This window comes from Lutra lutra, chromosome 16 (assembly GCF_902655055.1).
Source record: "Lutra lutra chromosome 16, mLutLut1.2, whole genome shotgun sequence".
NCBI lineage: Eukaryota > Metazoa > Chordata > Mammalia > Carnivora > Mustelidae > Lutra > Lutra lutra.
The window spans coordinates 40,630,932-40,652,539 of record NC_062293.1 but is presented as its reverse complement, the minus strand read 5'-3'; the positions used below and the strand labels follow the sequence as shown (position 1 = coordinate 40,652,539).

General features: G+C 40.4%; 1 protein-coding gene across 8 annotated transcripts in view; it reads left to right on the top strand.

Annotated features, from left to right (window-relative positions):
- RHOT1 (ras homolog family member T1) overlaps positions 1-21,608 on the top strand; it is a 65,891-nt gene that overhangs the window by 27,539 nt on the left and 16,744 nt on the right. For all 8 annotated transcript variants that reach the window (XM_047709097.1, XM_047709101.1, XM_047709103.1 and 5 more), the window contains exons 7-17: positions 2,617-2,725; positions 3,039-3,140; positions 10,154-10,252; positions 10,788-10,896; positions 11,661-11,781; positions 14,199-14,283; positions 14,636-14,781; positions 15,971-16,071; positions 18,143-18,273; positions 18,931-19,014; positions 20,624-20,743. In XM_047709097.1, the coding sequence (XP_047565053.1) occupies positions 2,617-2,725; positions 3,039-3,140; positions 10,154-10,252; positions 10,788-10,896; positions 11,661-11,781; positions 14,199-14,283; positions 14,636-14,781; positions 15,971-16,071; positions 18,143-18,273; positions 18,931-19,014; positions 20,624-20,743 (1,207 nt within the window). The remainder of the gene's footprint in view (positions 1-2,616; positions 2,726-3,038; positions 3,141-10,153; positions 10,253-10,787; positions 10,897-11,660; positions 11,782-14,198; positions 14,284-14,635; positions 14,782-15,970; positions 16,072-18,142; positions 18,274-18,930; positions 19,015-20,623; positions 20,744-21,608) is intronic.

The following is a 21,608-nucleotide window of genomic DNA, read 5'->3' as shown; positions in this document are numbered from 1 at the left end:
AGATCGGGTTATGAAGGCACTTCAGCATCAGCTTAGGGTATAGATGCAGTCAACCCACGTGGCTTAACTTGGGAAATTATAGAAGATCTCCCCCTATTTCCTGTAACATTCCTATTTGATTTGCTTCCTAAGAGACTGACATATCATATGTATAGATTCTAGTAACTTCAAAGAATTTTTGTTCCTCTAGGGAATATCTATGAATTTTTTTCATTATTCCTCGTAACTAGCAGTCACAGTGGTTCTTTTTATTTATTTATTTTTTTTAAGATTTTATTTATTTATTTGACAGAGAGAGAGATCACAAGTAGGCAGAGAGGCAGGCGGGGTCGAGGGGAAGCAGGCTCCCCACTGAGCAGAGAGCCCGATTCGGGGTTCCATCCCAGGACCCTGGGATCATGACCTGAGCTGAAGGCAAAGGCTTTAACCCACTGAGCCACCCAGGTGCCCGTCACAGTGGTTCTTAATCAGGGATACCCATCACTGTCAGCTGAAGTGCTTTCAAAGAATATAGGTGCCTTTTCCCCACCCCTGGAGTTTTAGAATATGTAGGTTTGGAGTAGAGCTTGGACATACATATTTTTTGAAGCTCCATAAATTATTTCTATACACCTTTAATTGCAAACCACTATATTTTTGGAGACCCTCCTGTCTTTGTTAGGAATGTATATTTGGGTTATATAATGGGCCAGTCCTTTTACCCATAACCATGGTGGGGGGTGGGGGAACATAAATAAATGCACTTAAGAATTTCTCTTGCTCTCTGGAGTTCCAGCAAGATGATTTGCTTTTTCTCCAAGCTCTCTTGCAGGATGTACAAATAACAGTTCCCTACTAGACTAGCTCTCTTTGATAATCCCCGTTTAGATTTCTGATAGGCCTGTCAGACACAAAGTCCTTAATTCCCTGCCTCCTCCCCACTGTCCCCCCCGCCCCCGAATCAGTCTTTTGTGACTCAGGAGATCTACTTATTTTGTCCAGCCAAAAACCTATATATTTTTCTTGGTTTCTGCCTTGCCCTCAATCTCCATATCTAATCTACCACTTGTTCCTATCAGTTCTGCTTCTACAATTGATCTCCAGGGGCACCTGGGTGGCTCAGTCTGTTGAGCCTCTGCCTTCAGCTCAGGTCATGATCCTGGGATCCTGGGATCAAGCCCTGCATTAGGCAGGGTTAGCAGAGAGCCTGGGTCTCCTTCTCTCTCTGCCTGCTGCTCTCCATGCTTGTGCTCACTCTCTCTGTCTCAAATAAATAAGATCTTAAAAAAAAATATATATATATATATATACACCTCAAATCTGAATACTTTCTCTCCATCTTCACTGTCCTAATCTGCTACCACATTTTAAAAAGCTTTTTATTATTGAAAAAAATTCAGACACATACAAAAGTAGAGAATATTGTCTAATGATTCCCTCTGTATCTGTCACTGGCGTCAACAGTTGTCACTTCATGGCCAGTCTTGTTTCATTTCTTACTCCTCCCATTAGGATCGTTTTGAACAAATCATATTGTCAATATTTCAATCTGTATCTCCAAAAGGCAACATATGACTCATTTTAAAATGTTGATCAGGGGCACCTGGGTGGCTCAGTGGGTTAAGTCTCTACCTTCAGCTCAGGTCATGATTTCAGGGTCCTAGGATGGAGTTCCGCAGCAGGCTCTCTGCCCGGCAGGGGGCCTGCTTCACCCTCTCTCTGCCTGCCTCTCTACCTACTTGTGATCTCTCTCTCTGTCAAATAAATAAATAAAATCTTTAAAAAAAAATTAAAATGTTGATCAGATCATATTGTGTCCTTATTCCTAATTCTTCACTGGCTTCCTGTTTTACACTTAAAATAAAATGCACACTCCCTACTGCAGCTTATGTGTCTGGCCTTTGCTCCGCTTTCCAGCCCCTTTACATACCTCTTTCCCTTTGCTTAGTACTCTCCACCCTCTCTGATAGTTTTCTGTTCTTTGGACTCACCAGGGTGTGTTTTCAGTTTGAGCCCTTTGTGCACACTGTCCCTTCTTGCACAGCTCTTTCCTTCCTCTTCACAGGGCCCATTCTGTCTCATCCTCTATTCCTTGGCTCAGATGCCACCTTGTCAGAGATATTTTCTCCTGATTGCCATATAATTAGCCCCCTTCCGTGACTATTCCATATCCCCCTATTTACTTTCTCCATTGCACTTAAGGAATTGGAAAGTGTATCGTTTATTTGCTTACTGTCCATTTTCTGATTTTTCACTATTAGAATGGGCAGGGACCTTGTCTGTCTTGCTTCATGCTTAGAACAGTACCTGGCTCATAAGAAATACTCAGTAGGGGTGCCTGGTGGCTCAGTCAGAAGAGCATATAACTCTTAATCTCGGGGTAGTGAGTTCAAGCCCCAGGTCAGGTGTAGAGATTACTAAAGAAAATAAATTAACTTCCAAAATTTTTTTAAAAAGTAAAATTAGTAAATATTTGTTGAACATGAACATGCTGTCTAGGGGACTGGAACTGACTACAGTAGCAGGTTCATGTTGGGGGATTAAGTGAAGTTAATTAGAATGGTTATTATACACTTTAAAGTAGATATTTTAGGTCTTCTGCTTTCCTTATTATTGCAATATATCCTGCTTTTTCAGGCTGCCTTTGATTTTGGTTGGGAACAAATCTGATCTGGTAGAATACAGTAGTATGGAGACCATCCTTCCCATTATGAACCAGTACACAGAAATTGAAACCTGTGTGGAGGTATGCCTTACCATTCGATTTAGAAATGTACTGCTGATGAATTCTCACTAAACTGTGGTTTAAAATAGGATGTGAGAAGGTGTGGGATGGAATACATTTCCTGCTGTTTGTGAAGTCATGTCAACCAAATACAAAAGAGAATGCAGAATTGGCTTCTGAGTCGTTTGTAGACATTAATACTGTGATTTCAACAAAGAAAAGTTTTTCTCTTTCTTCAAGCAATCTTGTTATTACCTTATATCGATAGTTTAAAAATTGTTTTTAGCTCCTGTCATTGCTTTCAGAATATAACATTTTAAACTTTTTTTTTCAGTGTTCAGCAAAAAACCTGAAGAACATATCAGAGCTCTTTTATTATGCGCAGAAAGCTGTTCTTCATCCTACAGGGCCCCTGTACTGCCCAGAGGAGAAGGAGGTAAACCCCTGCTCCCCAGGCTGTGGTAGTAGAGGCTGGAATATGTAGGTAGTAACTCTAGTAGTGATTTTTAGTAACTCTTGAGTATTCTTCTAAACTGCTGAAATTTAAATTTATTGTCTGTTAAACAATTAGGGGACTCCTGGGGGGCTCAGTTGGTTGAGCATCTGCCTTCAGCTTTGGTCATGATCACGGGGTCCTGGGATTGAGCCCTATATCGGGTTCCTTGCTTGGCGAGGAACCTTCCTTTTCCCCCTGCCTGCTCTGCATACTGTTCCCCCTGCGTGTGCTCTCTCTGACAAATGAATGAATACAATCTTTAAAAAAAAAAAAAGTCCTTATCTTTAAAAAAAAAAATCCAAAAACAATTTTTCTAGGTATTTCAAAGACGTTCATGTTAAATACTGTGAATAGTATTGCAGGTCAAATAGTATTTCAGGAAATGCAATTAAAACAAACAGCAGCGGGGGGCGCCTGGGTGGCTCAGTGGGTTAAAGCCTCTGCCTTCAGCTCAGGTCATGATCTCAGGGTCCTGGGATCAAGCCCTGAATCAGGCTCTCTGCTCAGCAGGGAGCCTGCTACCACCCCCCCCCGACCCCTGCCTGCCTCTCTGCCTACTTGTATCTCTCTCTCTCTCTGTCAAATAAATAAATAAATAGATAAATCTTTAAAAACAAATAGCAAAGTCTGAAGATTTACCTAATAGCCTACTTATTTTGCTAGTGTAAAGTTCACAGACTTAAAAACACACGAATGAGGGCGCCTGGGTGGCTCAGTGGGTTAAGCCGCTGCCTTCGGCTCAGGTCATGATCCCAGGTCCTGGGTTCGAGCCCCACATCGGGCTTTCTGCTCAGCAGGGAGCCTGCTTCCTCCTCTCTCTCTGCCTGCCTCTCTGCTTACTTGTGATTTCTCTCTGTCAAATAAATAAATAAAATCTTTAAAAAAAAATAAAAAATAAAAACACACGAATGAAAACCTTGTGTAGGGGCGCCTGGGTTGCTCAGTGGAGTAAAGACTGCCTTCGGCTCAGGTCATGATCCCAGGGTCCTGGGATTGAGCCCTGCGTCAGGCTCTCTGCTCAGCAGGGAGCCCGCCTCTCTGCCTACTTGTGATTTCTCTCTGTCAAATGAATGAATAAAATCTTAAAAAAAAAAAAAAAAAAAAGAAAGAGAAAACCTTGTGTAATCAATTTACACGGGTACAGCATGTAACACAATTTGAATAATCCTTTTTGTTTCATAGCTAAAAAACAGTAATATCTAAAATTTAGCAATATTTGCTATAGACTTTTGTCTTTTTTTTCTTATATATTTTATTTATTTATTTGACAGACAGAGATCACAACTAGGCAGAGAGGCAGGCAGAGAGAGAGGAAGGGAAGCAGGCTCCCCGCCTGGGTTCATGACCTGAGCCAAAGGCAGAGGCTTCAACCCACTGAGCCACCCAGGCTCCCCATAGACTTTTGTCTTTTTAAAAGAACTTATGTATTTGTTTTTTAATTCCAGTATAATTAATGTACAGTGATGTATTAGTTTCAAATATACAATACAGTGATTCAGAAGTTCTTTATGTTACTCGGTACTCATCATAGTAAATGTAGCCTTGGGGTGCCTGGGTGGCGTCAGTTAAGCCTCTGCCTTTGGCTTGGGTGATGATCCCTGGGTCCTGGGATTGAGCCCTGCATCCGGCTCCCTGCTCAACGGGGATTCTGCTTCTCCCTGCCCCTCTGCCACTCCCCCTGCTTGTGTTCTCACATGCTCTCTCTATCTCTGTCATATAAATAAATAAAATATTTTAAAATGAATGGTTGAATGAATGAACCCTTAATCCCCTTCACCTATTTGCCATAGACTTTTTTTTTTTTAAGATTTACTTATTTATTTGAGAGAGAGAGAGACCGTGCATGGGTGTGCAATCACTCCCGAGCTGGGGAGAGGGGCAGAGGGAGAGGAGAGAGAGAATCCTCAAGCAGACTCCACACTAAGCAGAAAGCCTGATGCGGGGCTCAGTCCCAGGACCCTGAGATCATGACCTGAGCTGAAGGCAGAGGCTTAACCCACTGAGCCACCCAGGTGCCCCTGAATTACCTTCTTGTTGAGTTTTTAAAAAATAAAAGTTGAGCATTTTTTCCAGGGAAAGTTTATAGTATCGGTGAGTGGCTGCCAGGCTTTGGCTTATGGACCAAATTGGCCTGCCACCCGTTTTTGTACAGCCTGTGAGCTAAGAATTTATTTACTACTCGTTTTTCACTGTTTGGGAAAAAAAAATCTGAAGAAATAATATTTTGTTATATGGGAAAATTCGATGACTTTCCAGTTTCATCGTTCATGAATAACATTTTCCTGTGACACGGCCATACTTGTCCTTTTCTGTTTGTCTGTGACTGCTTTCGTGCTGCAAAGGCACCAGTAGCTGCAGCAGAGCCCTCTTGTGGTGTGCTCCCCTCCCCCTACTGTGTGCGCACCGCTGAGCGCGCCGACGCCATTATGACTTAATGGCATGAGTACCGTGGGCACCGGCACCTGAGCATCTTAGTGTTTTATCATCTGTGCAATACCTACGTGCCAGAACAAAAGAAATGGATGGCAAAGCAGACAGATTTTCCGAGCTCAAACTCCAGTTCTCGCATCGTTTTTTTGTTGTTATTGTTTTTTAAAGATTTTATTTATTCGACAGAGAGAGAGATCACAAGTAGGCAGAGAGGCAGGCAGAGAGAGGGGGAAGCAGGCTTCCCGCAGAGCAGAGAGCCCAATGCGGGGCTCGATCCCAGGACTCGGAGATCATGACCTGAGCTGAAGGCAGAGGCTTTAACCCACTGAGCCACCCAGGCGCCCCTCGAATTGTTTTTGTTGGGGAACCTTGATGCAAATGCAAAGGAGATTTCCATGTTTGTAACCCATTTGACTGTGCACTTCAGCTTCCACCCAACCTTCAATCAGAACTGATTAGTCTGTAGTGTAATGACGTGCTAAGAGGAAAATATCAAGAAAAGAATCTAATTTTATAAGTGCCTTCAAAGCAGTTAATGTGCTCCATTAAAATGCTCTGTTTATGGATATGTGTCAGTATTGGCCATATGGATCTACAAAATGATTTTCAAAGATGAAATATGTGAAATCTCATTGCAGATCAGCATTAACAGACGAACATCTTCAGTCTTCATGATGGAGAACACTAACTGAACCCTAATTAAACAAAACGTTATTCCTCCAAAAAGAATTCTGTTTTTCTTAGTAGTAGACCTGTATAGCAAATATATACTCCATTATTGTTACATTTTGAATTCTGTCAATAAAAACTTGATGGAAATTTGATTCTCTTTTGCTATATAAGATATAAATACCTACATGAGGGGCGCCTGGGTGGCTCAGTGGGTTGAGGCCTCTGCCTTTGGCTTGGGTCATGGCCCCGGGGTCCTGGCATGGAGCCCCATGTCCAGCTCTCTGCTCAGTGGGGAGCCTGCTTCCCCTTCTCTCTCTCTGCCTGCCTCTGCCTACTTGTGATCTCTGTCTGTCAAATAAATAAATAAAATCTTTTAAAAAAAATAATAAATACCTACATGATATTCTTGATTTTGCCTATTGGCCCCCAAAGCCTAAAGTACTTGCTGTGCGGCTCTTCACAGAAAAAGTGCTGACCCCGGTATGAGTAATTAATCTGAGTTATCCTTTAATCTGACCCTGATTTACTTTTCCTTAATCCTGGTTTACTGTTCCATAATTGGAGTGCTTCCTAGTTTACTCTTAGTCCAGTATTTCCCTAATTTGCCTCATAGTAGTTATTAGGCACACTTGTTAAAAACACCAATTCCATTCAGATTCAGCCAGGTACATTATCTTATGCTCAAGGAAATTTGGGAAAGTCTCATACTATGCAGATTTACCTGAGGCCTTGGCCTAGGTAAATTAAATCCCCTCTATTGGTTTGTTCTCAGTGCTTTAATTGCTACTTTTTTCCTAGGCCTATTATTAGTTCTCCTAATCTGCTTATCGTCCCTGCTCCTTCCCTAGACAGAGACTAAAACTTTTGCCACCATCTGTTACTTATTTCTTAGGGGGACCTGCCTGAGGTAAAATGTGTAACTTTTAGAAACTAAACCTTGTCTTAGACAAGTATAAACTTTGTGTCTAAGCTTATACCAGAACCATTTTTGTAGACAACAATAATAAACTTTTTTTTTTGTCCTAAGTAAACTCTATACCCAGCATGGGGCTGGAAGTCATGACCCTGAGATCAAGAGCTGCACCCTCCTCCAGCTGAGCCAGCCAGGTGCCCCAACAATAAACTTTTAGTACAGGGGGCAGGTGGGTGGCTCAGTAGGGTGAGCCTCCTACTCTTGATTTCAGCTCTGGGTTGTGAGATCTAGCCCTGGTCCAGCTCTGAACTCAGCACAGAGCCTCCTTAAGATTCTCTCTCTCCCTCTGCCCCTCCACCCCAGGTCGTGGGCTCACACGTGTGTACATGCTCTCTCTCTCTCAAAAATAAATAAATGTAAACAGAAAAACCTTTTAACACAGATTTGAGGTGGAATCATTAAAAAATAATAATATTAAAGATTAAAGCCTGATGATTAATTCAAAATTAATTCCAGTGATGATGGACTCTGTATGGCCCATGGAGTCCTCTGCTTACCTAATAATGAAAAAGATGTGACTTGTATGATAATGTTTATTGTGTGAGGGTTTCAACTACTCATATGCAAAATGAATTTTTTATTACTGTTAAATTTTTTACAGCCTTGTTGAGATATAATTCTTTTTTTTTTTTTTTTGAAGATTTTATTTATTTATTTGTCAGAGAGAGAGAGTGCGCGCAAGCAGGCAGAGTGGCAGGAAGAGGCAGAGAGAGAAGCAGGCTTCCTGCTGAGCAAGGAGCCCCATGTGGGACTCGATCCTAGGATATTAGGATCATGACCCGAGCCGAAGGCAGTGGCTTAACCCACTGAGCCACCCAGGCACACTGAGATAGAATTCTTAATACATTTTAAACATAGTAAATTTTGGTGTTATATTTTAAAGTAGTTACTATTTAAATACCTTATTGAGCCAATAGCTTAGACCACTTTAGCTTCTTTTTTTGTTTGTTTTAATTTAAGATTTTATTTACTTTTTTTTTTTTACTTTTTTTAAATTTTTATTTAAGATTTTATTTACTTGTCAGAGAAAGAGCACAAGCAGGGGGAGTGGCAGGCAGAAGGAGGAGCAGGCTCCCTGCTCAGCAAGGAGTGTAGTGAAGGACTGGATCCCAGGATGCTGGGATCCCAGGGATCATGACCTGAGCCAAAGGCAGGCACTTAATCGACTGAGCTACCCAGGCGTCCTAGACCACTTTAGCTTCTGAGGCATTTCAAACTTTAATGAAAATTGCATCATTTCATTTTTCTTCAAATTACCTTTTTTTTTTTTTTAAGGATTTTATTTATTTATTTGACAGAGAGAGAGGGATCACAAGTAGGCAGAGAGGCAGGCAGAGAGGGTGGGGGAAGCAGGCTCCCTGCTGAGCAGAGAGCCCAATGCAGGGCTTGATCCCAGGACCCTGAGATCATGACCTGAACTAAAGGCAGAGGCCTAACCCTCTGAGCCACCCAGGCGCCCCAGGATATCACCTTTATTAATTTTGAATATCTAATATTTGGATCCCATTTATAGAAGTTATATCTTACCATTCTTTAAGTAAAAAATCACCCATAATTGTAGACTTTCTAGCTTATGGCTCATTTAATAAATACTGTTTTGGGGCGCCTGGGTGGCTCAGTGGGTTAAGCCGCTGCCTTCGGCTCAGGTCATGATCTCAGGGTCCTGGGATCGAGTCCCACATCGGGCTCTCTGCTCAGCAAGAAGCCTGCTTCCCTCTCTCTCTCTCTGCCTTCCTCTCCGTCTACTTGTGATCTCTCTCTGTCAAATAAATAAATAAAATCTTTTAAAAAAATAAATAAATAAATAAATAAATAAATAAATACTGTTTTGTCTTTTTTTAAGGAAAAAAAATAGAGATTTTATTTATTTATTTGACAGAGAAAGAGAACAAGCAGGGGTACCGGGAGAGGGAGAAGCAGGCTCTCTATTGAGCAGAGAGCCCTATGCAGGGCTCAATCCCAGGACCCTGGGATCATGACCTGAGCCAAAAGCAGATGCTTAATGACTGAGCCACCCAGGCGCCTCTCAGAATTATTCTTTTTTTTTTTTTTTAATATTTTATTTATTTATTTGACACAGAGAGAGAGAGATCACAAGTAGGCAGAGAGGCAGGCAGAGAGAGAGGGGGAAGCAGGCTCCCTGCTGAGCAGAGAGCCCAATGCAGGGCTTGAGCCCAGGACCCTGAGATCATGACCTGAACTAAAGGCAGAGGCCTAACCCTCTGAGCCACCCAGGCGCCCCAGGATATCATCTTTATTAATTTTGAATATCTAATATTTGGATCCCATTTATAGAAGTTATATCTTACCATTCTTTAAGTAAAAAATCACCCATAATTGTAGACTTTCTAGCTTATGGCTCATTTAATAAATACTGTTTTGTCTTTTTTTAAGAAAAAAAAAATAGAGATTTTATTTATTTATTTGACAGAGAAGGAGAACAAGCAGGGGTACCGGGAGAGGGAGAAGCAGGCTCTCTATTGAGCAGAGAGCCCTATGCAGGGCTCAATCCCAGGACCCTGGGATCATGACCTGAGCCAAAAGCAGATGCTTAATGACTGAGCCACCCAGGCGCCTCTCAGAATTATTCTTTTTTTTTTTTTTAATATTTTATTTATTTATTTGACACACAGAGAGAGAGATCACAAGTAGGTAGAGAGGCAGGCAGAGAGAGAGGGGGAAGCAGGCTTTCCACTGAGCAGAGAGCCTGACGCGGGGCTGGATCCCAGGACCCTGAGATCATGACCTGAGCAGAGGCTTAACCCACTGAGCCACCCAGGTGCCCCAGAATTATTCTTAACATTACTTATGAAAGTCATATTTTGAATTCCCAACTATCTTGATTAACATAATTGTTTCTTTTCTCAATGATGTATAGATGAAACCAGCCTGTATAAAAGCCCTCACCCGCATATTTAAAATATCTGATCAAGATAATGATGGCACTCTCAATGATGCCGAACTCAACTTCTTCCAGGTAGCCCTATTCTTCAGGCATTTCTATATCTTGGGGGGTTTCTTGTTGAGAAAAGTTCTAACAATATTATTAGCTTAAACAGTGTTATGTTGATAAGCATGTCTCTTTCATGTAAAACTGTCTTTCCCATCAAGCTAGTTAAATCTTCACCTGGGGTATAAAACTCTCTTACACACAGGAATTGAGGGGACTCTTTGACTGTGTGTCATTTCATGGAATACAGTGGATGCATTAAAGATGACTTGAAGTTTGAACTCCGAGTTATCTTTTCTTTCTTGGTTTTGTATAACATGGGTACACAAAGAGCTCTGTGTTTTAGAAATGCTATGGAGAGAGTAGGGAAAGTTTCTTTCCTTCTACATATGACATGTTTTAAATAAATAACGCAAAGCAGAGATGATCCTATTCTAATTTAGAATTTGGTTTGTTGTTGTTATTACAACGGATTTAATGTTGTTTTGTAGAATAATGTTTTGTATTATGTGTGTTTTTAATGCTGTTTTGTTTTTAAATTTATTTTTATGTTTTTTACTAGAGAATTTGTTTCAATACTCCATTAGCTCCCCAGGCTCTGGAAGATGTCAAGAATGTAGTCCGAAAACATATAAGTGATGGTGTGGCTGACAGTGGATTGACATTGAAAGGTGAGTGGATGGTGTTTTCCCGCCTTTTAAACTTGATGTTTTCAAACTTTGGCATAAGGTGAAGGTCTTAGCATTATGTATACTTTAAGAGGAAATATTAGTATTTACTGATAGGCTTAAGATCTGACTTGGTTATTCAGAGAAGAGATAAGCCATTGATGGAGATAATTATCCTTACTGTCAGCATAAATTAGAGGTGGGGCAATTGCTCAGATCTTAGGGAATGCAGAGGTCCATCTGAGGGGCTGAGATTTCTGGGACAAATTTATCTTAAAATTCTTACTATGTAAAAGCATCCTTTAAGTATAAATTATTTTCAAGGCAGACATTTTGTCTACCAGTCACATTTACCAAGTACAGAATGTTCCTTGTAGAACATACTGTAGAGCCACAGTGAAATAAGAGATGAAATTGAAAACCACTGTTTTCCATTATAGAAATGAGTTCAGAAATCTTTAAAACAACTTCATTTATTTTTATCATGTAACTTTGGGAATGTCAGTGTATTCCTTGGGATGCATTTTTGGCCCTTTTATCCATTGCTCTCTCTTGCTGACTTGGGTGTATATGGGAAAGGATTCTGAAGTCAGCTCTGTTTCATTGACAGATTTATGAACTTTGCTTTGATTTGACCTTTGGTGTGCAAAGCTGTATGCCTATGTTCATGATTCTAGCTCTTGCCATTACATGTTACATGCTTTTCTTCCCTGTGACTTTGTAACCTTATTCACATCTCCTGTACTTACTGATTTATTTTATTTCAGGTTTTCTTTTTTTACATACACTTTTTATCCAGAGAGGGAGACACGAAACTACTTGGACTGTGCTTCGACGATTTGGTTATGACGATGATCTGGATTTGACACCCGAGTATTTATTCCCCTTGTATGTACCTTTGGCTTTCTAATTGAGTTTGCCTGCCAAGTATTTTTAAAATTTTATTTAGCGCACAGTTTAGGTGGGCTTTGAGCTACTCAGAACTAATTTACACTTATAGAGAGGTTTATAGCAGGATTTGTCAACCTTGGCACTATTGACGTTTTGGACCAGACAGTTCTTTGATGTAGAGTCTGCCCTGTGTCTTATAGGATGCTTAGCGCGTCCTTAGTTGCCAGTAACACCTCCTCCCCCAGCTCTGACAGCTGAACATGTCCAATGTCTCTAGAAGTTGCCAAATGTTCCTTCAGGAATGAAATCATCCCCAGTTGAGAGCCCCTGATTTATAGCATGGCATAAAATTTTCCTCCTCTTCTCATGGGGAATAAGAGTATCTTTTTTTACTCATCTTACTGAGGAAGGAGATGACAGATGCTGGACAGACTTGCATTTGGAGTCAAGACGTCAAGAGTATATTGGTTCACTTCTTTCCCTTAGTCCTTTTCCTCTGTAAGTCTTACAGCCTTTTCTTGGCTCTGGACGAAAGAAGTTAATATTTCCTAAATAGCCTGTTAAGGAGTTTTGTGGTTCTGTTTGTGGTTATTTTCCTCTGAGAATGCTGTGTGTCAGTTGTGTTTGTTTAAAACGGACCCGGTGTCATCTGAAACAGGAGACTGCTTTGCTGTGTATTGCTTGTCCCATACCCTAGGGAGGGAGGCTTTTCAGGAAAGTGACATCCCCATATCTGGCCTTTTGGGTCTTCAGCCCTTCTTCTCTACTTTCCCTTGGCACATTGTCTTCATATTGTCCCTTTTTCTTTTAGCATAGCACCCCTAGCTATCTATGTAAGGGTTCAGAAAGACTCTTGTTTTTTCATTTATCATCATCGTGGAGAAAGCAGTGTTCTTTCTGGTCCATGAATCAGGTCTAAGTTGAAACTTCTCTTGTTGGTTACTAAATCTTGGCTCAAGGAATTTCTCAAAGTTTTGAGCAAAAAGTGTATTGAATGAATGAATTTGTCCCAGGACCTTTGTCAGGTTTTCTTTTCTGTGCCATTAACATGGATAGGTAAATTCTACAGGAAGTTGCTTATTACTTTCTTAAGTAAGACAGTAAGAATACTCCAGTAAGAAAACTTGCTTAGGGCTTTGTGGCTCACACTAACAATTCTCGGTTTCTTTATGCTGTCTGCCTTTTGTTTTCTATAGAATAGCCTCGTAGAGCTACCACTTGAATCTCTCTAGCCTTCTTATTAAACTGTCTCCTTCTGTCCTTCATACTGCTACTAGATTAGTAGATACATAAATACAGATTTGCCCATGTCACTTCCCATAGAGCCAGGATAAAGCTCAGGCTTCTTAACATGTTACACAAGGTCATTCATGATCTGCTCTGCTCATGCTTCACTTCCTGCCTTCATTCTAGAAGTAAATACTACTACTAAACTGCTTATAGTCTACCAATCATCTGTTGTTTTGGACTCCAGGCTTTTACCCAGGGATTCTCACTTTTTCCCTCTCTCTCTCCCAACCTAATTATTGCCTTTTATCCTTCAAGTCTGCAAGTCAGGTGATAGTGTCTCTGACACCTTCCCACCCCCATGCCAGAGATGTCCCTTTCCGTGCGGGCCCCTGTAGCGTCCTTGTTACCCATATCCACCACTTGCCTCATTCTGTTGCAGTAGTGAGATTGTCTGTGGTCCGTCTCCTACTTAAATGTGGTTCCCTAGGGGTAGGGAGCCGGTCTTGTTTTTGTGTACCAGGGACACTAGCTTTGTGCACTAGCTCAGTGCCTTTGATTGAACTGAACTTAGGATGGGTCAAAGGACAAATCAGGCAGAAATAACCTCTTTCCATCATTCTCAGCTCATTATAATGTTGACATAAGCCATATTATGACTTACAGTTTGTTTACAAGAAGAGCAAACCCATTACAGGGTAATCGGTGTTACTTGTAAAATTTTTATTTCAACCTGCCCTTCAGAAATTTAAGAAAACTTCATATGTCAGGTCAGAATGAGTGTTACTGCCCCTCTTGTGAGAATGGCCATTCTGCCCCATTGACTTTCCCTGGGAAGGTCTAAATGGCTTCAGCAAAGGTATTTTATAGATGCTATCATCCCACAAAAAAAGACTTATTGCAGTTTTATATTTGTTTCTTTTTTTTTTTTAAATTAATTTATTTGACAGACAGAGATCACAAGTAGGCAGAGAGGCAGGCAGAGAGAGAGGGGGAAGCAGGCTCCCTGCTGAGCAGAGAGCCCAATGCGGGGCTCGATCCCAGGACCCTGGGATCATGACCCGAGCCGAAGGCAGAGGCTTTAACCCACTGAGCCACCCAGGCACCCCTTTATATTTGTTTCTTAAATTAAATTTTAATACTTGGTTAATGATTTATTTTACTCTTAAACTTTCTTTTGTCAATAGGCTAAAAATACCTCCTGATTGTACTACTGAATTAAATCATCATGCATATTTGTTTCTGCAGAGCACCTTTGACAAGCACGATTTGGTAAGCTTTTAGCCACAGTTTGCCATGATTGTAATAATATTTTTTTGGTAAATGATTTGACTCTGTTCCCTTAGCTAGGGGATGCTCATGTCACATAGACAAAAATTGCTCAAACTTCTTAAGCTAGAGTAGCAAAAGTTCTATTTATTTTATTATTTTCTCAAGATGAAAAAATCTAGTTTCTGATGGATTCTTATATAGGTTTTCTTAATACGTGAGAGGAATTTTCTTCAGAAAATGTAAAATTTCATTTGTTTTTAGAAGCGTAGCTTTACTAGGCTGGGGGCTCTGTGTGTGGGAATTATTCTCTTAGATATCTAAACATTTTGTATACTTTTTTGTGTATCCTCAGGATAGAGACTGTGCTTTGTCACCTGATGAGCTTAAAGATTTGTTTAAAGTTTTCCCTTACATACCGTGGGGGCCAGATGTGAATAACACAGTTTGTACAAATGAAAGAGGCTGGATAACTTACCAGGGATTTCTTTCCCAGTGGACGTGAGTACAGAGCTCACCTGTTTTCCTTTAGATACAGCCAGTTTAAAATTACGATGTGTCATATTCATCATTCTGTAAGTTGGTTAGGTCTTACCAAATGCTTCAGTCATAACTGCCTGTGGGCAGGATTTATCGTGCTGCTGCTATGTCTACGATGAACTTTAGATGTTCTGTCAATGTATCAGGAAGCTTGTGTTTGCTTTTGGATGATGTACAGGGAAACCGTAATAAGTCTCTCATCAAAACTGAACTAGATTTTAATGCTTTTTTGATTGAAGGAGTTGGAAACCTCATTGCTATTACACAGTTCCTACACTTCCAGAATATGGGGAGAGCATGTTTTACTTGATGCTGAACACTTGAGGGGTTTTTTGGTGGTTGTTTGTTTTTACTGCTCTTCTTCTTTTTTTTTTTTTTTTAATTTTTATTTATTTATTTGACAGACAGAGATCACAAGTAGGCAGAGAGGCAGGCAGGGCGGGGTGGGGGAAGCAGACTCCCCGCTGAGCAGAGAGCCCGATGCAGGGCTGGATCTCAGGACCCTGAGATCACGACCTGGGCCGAAGGCAGAGGCTTAATCCACTGAGCCACCCGGGCGCCCTTTTACTGCTCTTCTTAATGGGGGTTTCTCTACGGTCTACTCACAGCGTAGTTGGCATTGTATCCAGGGCACTAAGGACATCCTCTGGTCGCCCATGATGATATCACTACTTAAGCCTTGGTGAGACTGACTTTCCCAGCACCAGGGACTGTTCCTTTTTCACGTCACAAGAAGGCTTAACTAATTTCAAGTGCCTTTCAGTTATTTTTACGCCTTTTGCAAACCTTTTCAGATTTAATTATCAGGTCTGCAACCCGCCAGTATTTGCAGTACGCTGTGTCTCTTGGGAAGTGGCCAGTATAAAATACCCTTACCGTAGATTTTACCAGCATCTCATTGCTCATCTCTGCATAGGTATAGGAATCCCACTCTACCCCTGCCGGTCTTGCATCCCCTCCCTCTCTTCTCTTCCTGAAAAATGGCGGTGTAGGGAAACCCATGGTTGGGCACATGGGAAATTAAAAGAAGTGTGACAGAAATTATCTGGGTCTGGCGGTAAGATTATTTGAGCTGTTGGGATTTTTTTTTTTTTTTTCCTATAAATGGTCTTTAGGAACTTTTCGCATGTCCACCTCCTCCCTTTCTTAGGCTCACGACCTACTTAGACGTCCAGCGATGCCTGGAGTATTTGGGCTATCTAGGCTATTCTATATTGACGGAGCAAGAGTCTCAGGCTTCTGCCATTACAGGTAAGTATCGGGATAGTACGCAGTTCATGCTAAGAAACATTTTTTAAATATTCCGGGTTCGTGTATGAAAAGGGTGAAAATAAACTCCTCTTCATTAGTCTTCCATGATTGTCCTCTGTTCTCTCAGTCATTTGGTCATTTCTTTTGAGTTCAGAGTCTTGATCTTACTGTTAATCAAGAAAGAAAGAGTATGGGCACCTGGGTGGCTCAGTTGGTTAAGTGTCTGTCTTCAGCTCAGGTCATGATCCCAGAGTCCTGGGATCGAACCCCGAGTCAGGCTCCCTGCTCAGCAGAGGGTCTGCTTCCTCTTCTGTCCCTCACCCCTCTCTCATTCTTTCTCTCTCATAGAAATAAATAAAATATTTTATAAAAAATACTTAAAAAAAAAAGAAAAGAAAAGAAAGAGGTTTTACTTCTAGCTTACCCCTGAGGACACTCCACTGATGAACATCAGGGAGGGCTATGGGCATTAAATGTATTTTAATGTGCCAGTTTATCTTGTCTTTTCATTTTCTTTAGACATTAAAAACAATACCTATTAACACATAATCCCAATACTGAACTAATTGTGTATCTCTTGGTTTTGTAACCATTGTCTACATTAGGAACTCTTTCCCAGACTTTATAATTCTTGCTAGGCAGTGTGCTCCACTTAAAGAATACCCATAGGTATGGAAATAACAAATTAGGGGATGGATTGTTTCAAGATTTTCTTATATCCCAGTTGGTAGGGGGAAATGCCATATCTTACAGGAGGTCCTAGCATAAGAAGACAATCATTTTTTTTCTTTTTAAGAGAGAGCAAGTTTATTTAAGAGAGAGCAAGAGAGAAAGAGAGAGCATGAGCAGGGGGGCAGGCAGAGGGAGAGGGAGAAGCAGACTCCTCACTGAGCAGGGAGCCCGATGCAGGGCTCGATCCCAGGACCCTGGGACCATGACCTGAGCTGAAGGCAGATGCTTAACCCACTGAGCCACCCAGGCACCCCAAAGACAATCACCGACAGGGCAAGTATCCTTTAAAGTAGTTAACCCATTAGACAGTATTTAATTCAGCACCAAAGAGCAAGAAACGAATTCCTAGCTAGCATGAGGTTCTTCCACTCTCACGAAATATTGTGGCCATCTTGCTCTGTCAGTAAGTATAGTTTTATGTATCTTTTTTTTTAAAGACTTTATTTATTTATTTGACAGACAGAGATCACAAGTAGGCAGAGAGGCAGGCAGAGAGAGAGGAGGAAGCGGGCTCCCCGCTGAGCAGAAAGCCTGATGCGGGACTCGATCCCAGGACCCTGGGATCATGATCTGAGCCGAAGGCAGATCTTTAACCCACTGAGCCACCCAGGCGCCCTAGTTTTATGTATCTTTAATGTTCAGTAGTGTGTCATCATAAGGATGTTATGTAACTTATTTAACTGTCCCATGATTGTTGTATGTTTTTTATCATTTTCAGTTTTTGGCTACCGTAAATAGTGCCTCTGGTGAGTTTTGTTATAGTTGAATTTTGGGGTACAGCTTAAGGAGGTCTCTTTACCTCTGGAAGAGAGGTGCCCTTGCTCTGCTGTTGGGAGCATTGTTTTCTGTTGTGCCTCTTTTACAGATTTACATTTGAAAGCCAGTGAACCCAAGTGCATATCCCTTATCCATTTACAAATTCAAGAGTGTGCAGATTAGAGATAGCATCTTTTAATTTATAATTTATTGTGACAGTTATTTATTACAGAAGAAAGTAGATGGGACATAACGTTGGCTATGTTCACTGTAATTTTCATTCATTTTTAGGATATAATTTTGCTTATGAAAGTGTGCTACTTATTTCGTGATGAATAAATGTCATTTGGTTACCAGAAGTTGTCTTTACAGCCAGCTTTCCGAAGTACATCTTTTCTACCAAGTGAAGCCCTCCCGTATATTTAGTGCTTGGTTTCACATACAGCGTGGCTCTTGTGCAGTGTGTCTGTTTATTCATCATACACTTCATAAAAATGAGAAATCCCGTATACTATTTCGCAGAAAGTGAAATGGAGGTGCAGCGAGTCTCAATGGTACATGATTATTTTTTCTTTCTTCTTAGTAACAAGAGATAAAAAGATAGACCTTCAGAAAAAACAGACTCAAAGAAATGTGTTCAGATGTAATGTAATTGGGATGAAAAACTGTGGGAAGAGTGGCGTTCTTCAGGCTCTTCTTGGAAGAAACTTAATGGTGAGAATTCTCAGCTAATAGAGCTTTATCCAACAGATTTGTATAGTCACGAGTTTACATGAGTTTTTCATAGCCACTAAGTCTTGTAGATGATGGCTGGAGCTCAACGGCCTGTGTATATTAGTGAAGGGCAATCTGAGGGTAACAACAATCCTGTTGAACTGCCTTTGTCTTCGTTTCGTGGGTGTGAGCTGTCATTTGCCTTTTTTCCTCGGCAGTATTTGGGCGGGCGTTGAATGAATACATATGTGGAAGCACCTGCCATGGCGCTTGGCATGAAGCAAAGTATAGTAAATATTTCCGATTGAGTCCTGTATCTATTTCTGGATGTGTCTCCAGATGGGTCTCATGTCAAACCAAATCATAGTGTAAGGAGAATTGCTAGCAGGTAGCTCTATACTACACGTTCAGTAATGTAGTTTCCTTCCTTTTCAGCTGCTCCTTTACTTTATGCAGAACAAATGCATCTTTTGTCTTAGACCTCAAGAACTAAGAAACAAAATCAATGTCCCCTTTGTACTGATAAATAATACATAGTGTAGGGAAGAATGCCCTTTTATTTATAACACACCCATACATACATGCAGAGTGGGTGTTGATGAAGACTCGGTACTGTAATTTCTTACTGTAAATATTGAGACTTTTGGTTGTTTTCAGAGGCAGAAGAAGATTCGCGATGATCATAAGTCCTACTATGCGATCAACACTGTTTATGTATATGGACAAGAGAAATACTTGTTGGTAAGAAATTCTCTGGCATATAAAGATTACTAATTGTTAGGTATATTTTTATATGACTCTTTGAAAACATAATTGCATTTAATATAATGGCTGTATGTAGAACTTGTGTGATTTTTTTTTTCTTTCACCTGGTTTATTCATTGGAATTAATTTTAATTCCCCTGATGGGTGTAGTGATCACATGGGCATAGATATAAGTGAAAGTTAATCTATTCGTTTGCTTAATTGTGTGTTATACACAATAGAAAGTAAAAACAACAAAAAAAAACCCTTCTCTTTCCTCTTTCTTCCACTTTTCTTTAGAAAAAAATTTTTTTTCCTCTACTGTTGACTGGAAATTAATATGAAAACCTCACTGCAGGTGCCTGGTAGTTTGTCTATACTCTGAATCGAGTTTCATCTATTTAGCAGAGAGGAGTATAGTTACCAAATGTGTTAGTCTAAAAACATGGATGAAAGAAGTGTATGACTGAAAAGACACTCTGAAATACAGTAGAAAGAGATTATGTCTTCTTCTTGGATCCAGTCACAGTTTCATTCGAACCCTGATCCACCACTGATTAGCTGTGTGACCTCAGGCAAGTGGCTTCCTCTCTGAGCCTGACTTTCTTATCAAGCTAGCTAATCTGAGGAGCTCCTAACAAATAATAGCTACCAGAAAAAGCTCATTTCCTTCCTTTTTCTTTTTGGAAATAGTTTGTTCTGCCAGACAGATGATCACACTGAATTTCATACAATTTTCCCTCTTTATGATAAACGTTTTTTTGTCAGTTTCTAATTTAACCTTGTTTATCTCCCATTCTTCTCCTGTTAAGTATAGTTCTACTTAACTGCGTACTCAGTAAATATAGCTGACTGTGAATATTCCTGTTTTTATTCTTATACCGTCTCTGTAAATTGGTATCTGTCACGCCTCTGACTATCCATGCTGTGTTTTATTTGAAAAATATCAAGTCACTTCTGACCTTGTACTTCCTTCTTCTCGACATAGGTGCACTGCCTTTAATAACTCAGTAGTACTGAATTTTACTCTTGCTGGATCATTGTCATAGGGGTGACATTTCTTTAGACGTTTTATAATAAACATTAAAAAAGAGTAGGCAGGAAAAAAAAAAGAGTAGGCAGTGGAGTAGAACAAAATGACCTTAGTGTAAAGAGTCTTTTTCTTTGTTTTCTTTTTGTTGTTGTTTTTGTTTTTTTAAATTGGTGAGGAGAAAAGGTGGTCTGGTAGAAAGAAAATAGACTTGAAATCATATTTGAGTTCAAATTTTGGTCTGATGACTTGCTAGATGTGTTATCTTAGGCAGTTGACTTAATCTGTTTAGCCTGTTATCTTACCTATGTAGAGAATGTGGGTAAACGGCCTGCCTAGAGCAGGTCAGTCACTAAAATGTTTGCTCCTGGAAAACCTTAATCACCGTCAGTCCACAAAATCAGAAGCTACTTGTTGATCTACACTTCCCATCTCTAAAAATAGCCTGAAAAGTTATGCTTAACTTCTTTTAGAAGTACTTTATTTGGAAGTCAAGCAATAATAACACACCGTGACTTTAATGAAACATCAGTATTACAATATTAATGTTTCTTATTATCTTTTTCTTTTTACAAGTTACATGATATCTCCGAATCAGAATTCCTAACTGAGGCTGAGATCATTTGTGATGTTGTGTGCCTGGTATATGACGTCAGTAACCCCAAGTCCTTTGAATACTGTGCTAGGATTTTTAAGGTTTGTTGTTCTTTTGGTCTGTAACTGTTGGTTTGGGCTGTAACTTTATATGGAGTTAATGGAATTATATAATGTGATGTTTTTTAACTAGGGAGATGTAAGAAAATCACTTGCAGAGCTTTTGAAAAATACATTTGTCTCCCATCGTTAAAGGTTTTTTTTTTTTTTTTAAAGATTTTATTTATTTATTTGACAGAGAGAGATCACAAGTAGATGGAGAGGCAGGCAGAGAGAGAGAGAGGGAAGCAGGCTCCCTGCTGAGCAGAGAGCCCAATGCGGGCCTCGATCCCAGGACCCTGAGATCATGACCTGAGCCAAAGGCAGCAGCTTAACCCACTGAGCCACCCAGGCGCCCAAAAGGTTTTGATTTCATTCTGAGGTGGTGGAGTCTAAGACTTCTGTATTTTAAAAACATTTTTTCCCAAAAATAAATAGATACATACATACATACATACAAATAACAATTTTTTTCCACATGTGACTCTGATGTGCATCCATAGTTAAGAACCTCTGTATTACTGGAAGGTCTTCTTGGCCATTAGGAATCCACATGGAGAGGTGCCACACTGTCTCAGTTAGTGGAGCACATGACTCTTCATCTTGTGGTTGTGAGTTTGAGCCCCACGCTGGGTATAGAAATTACTTAAAAATAATATCTTTTAGGGGTGCCTGGGTGGCTCAGTCGTTAAGCGTCTGCCTCTGGCTCGGGTTGTGATCCCAGGGTCCTTGGATCGAACCCCACATTGGGCTCCCTGCTCAGTGAAGAGCCTGCTTCTCCTTCTCCCTCTGCCTGCTGCTCTGCCTACTTGTGCTCTATCTCTTGCTCTGTCAAATAAATAAATAAAATCTTAAAAAAAAAATCTTT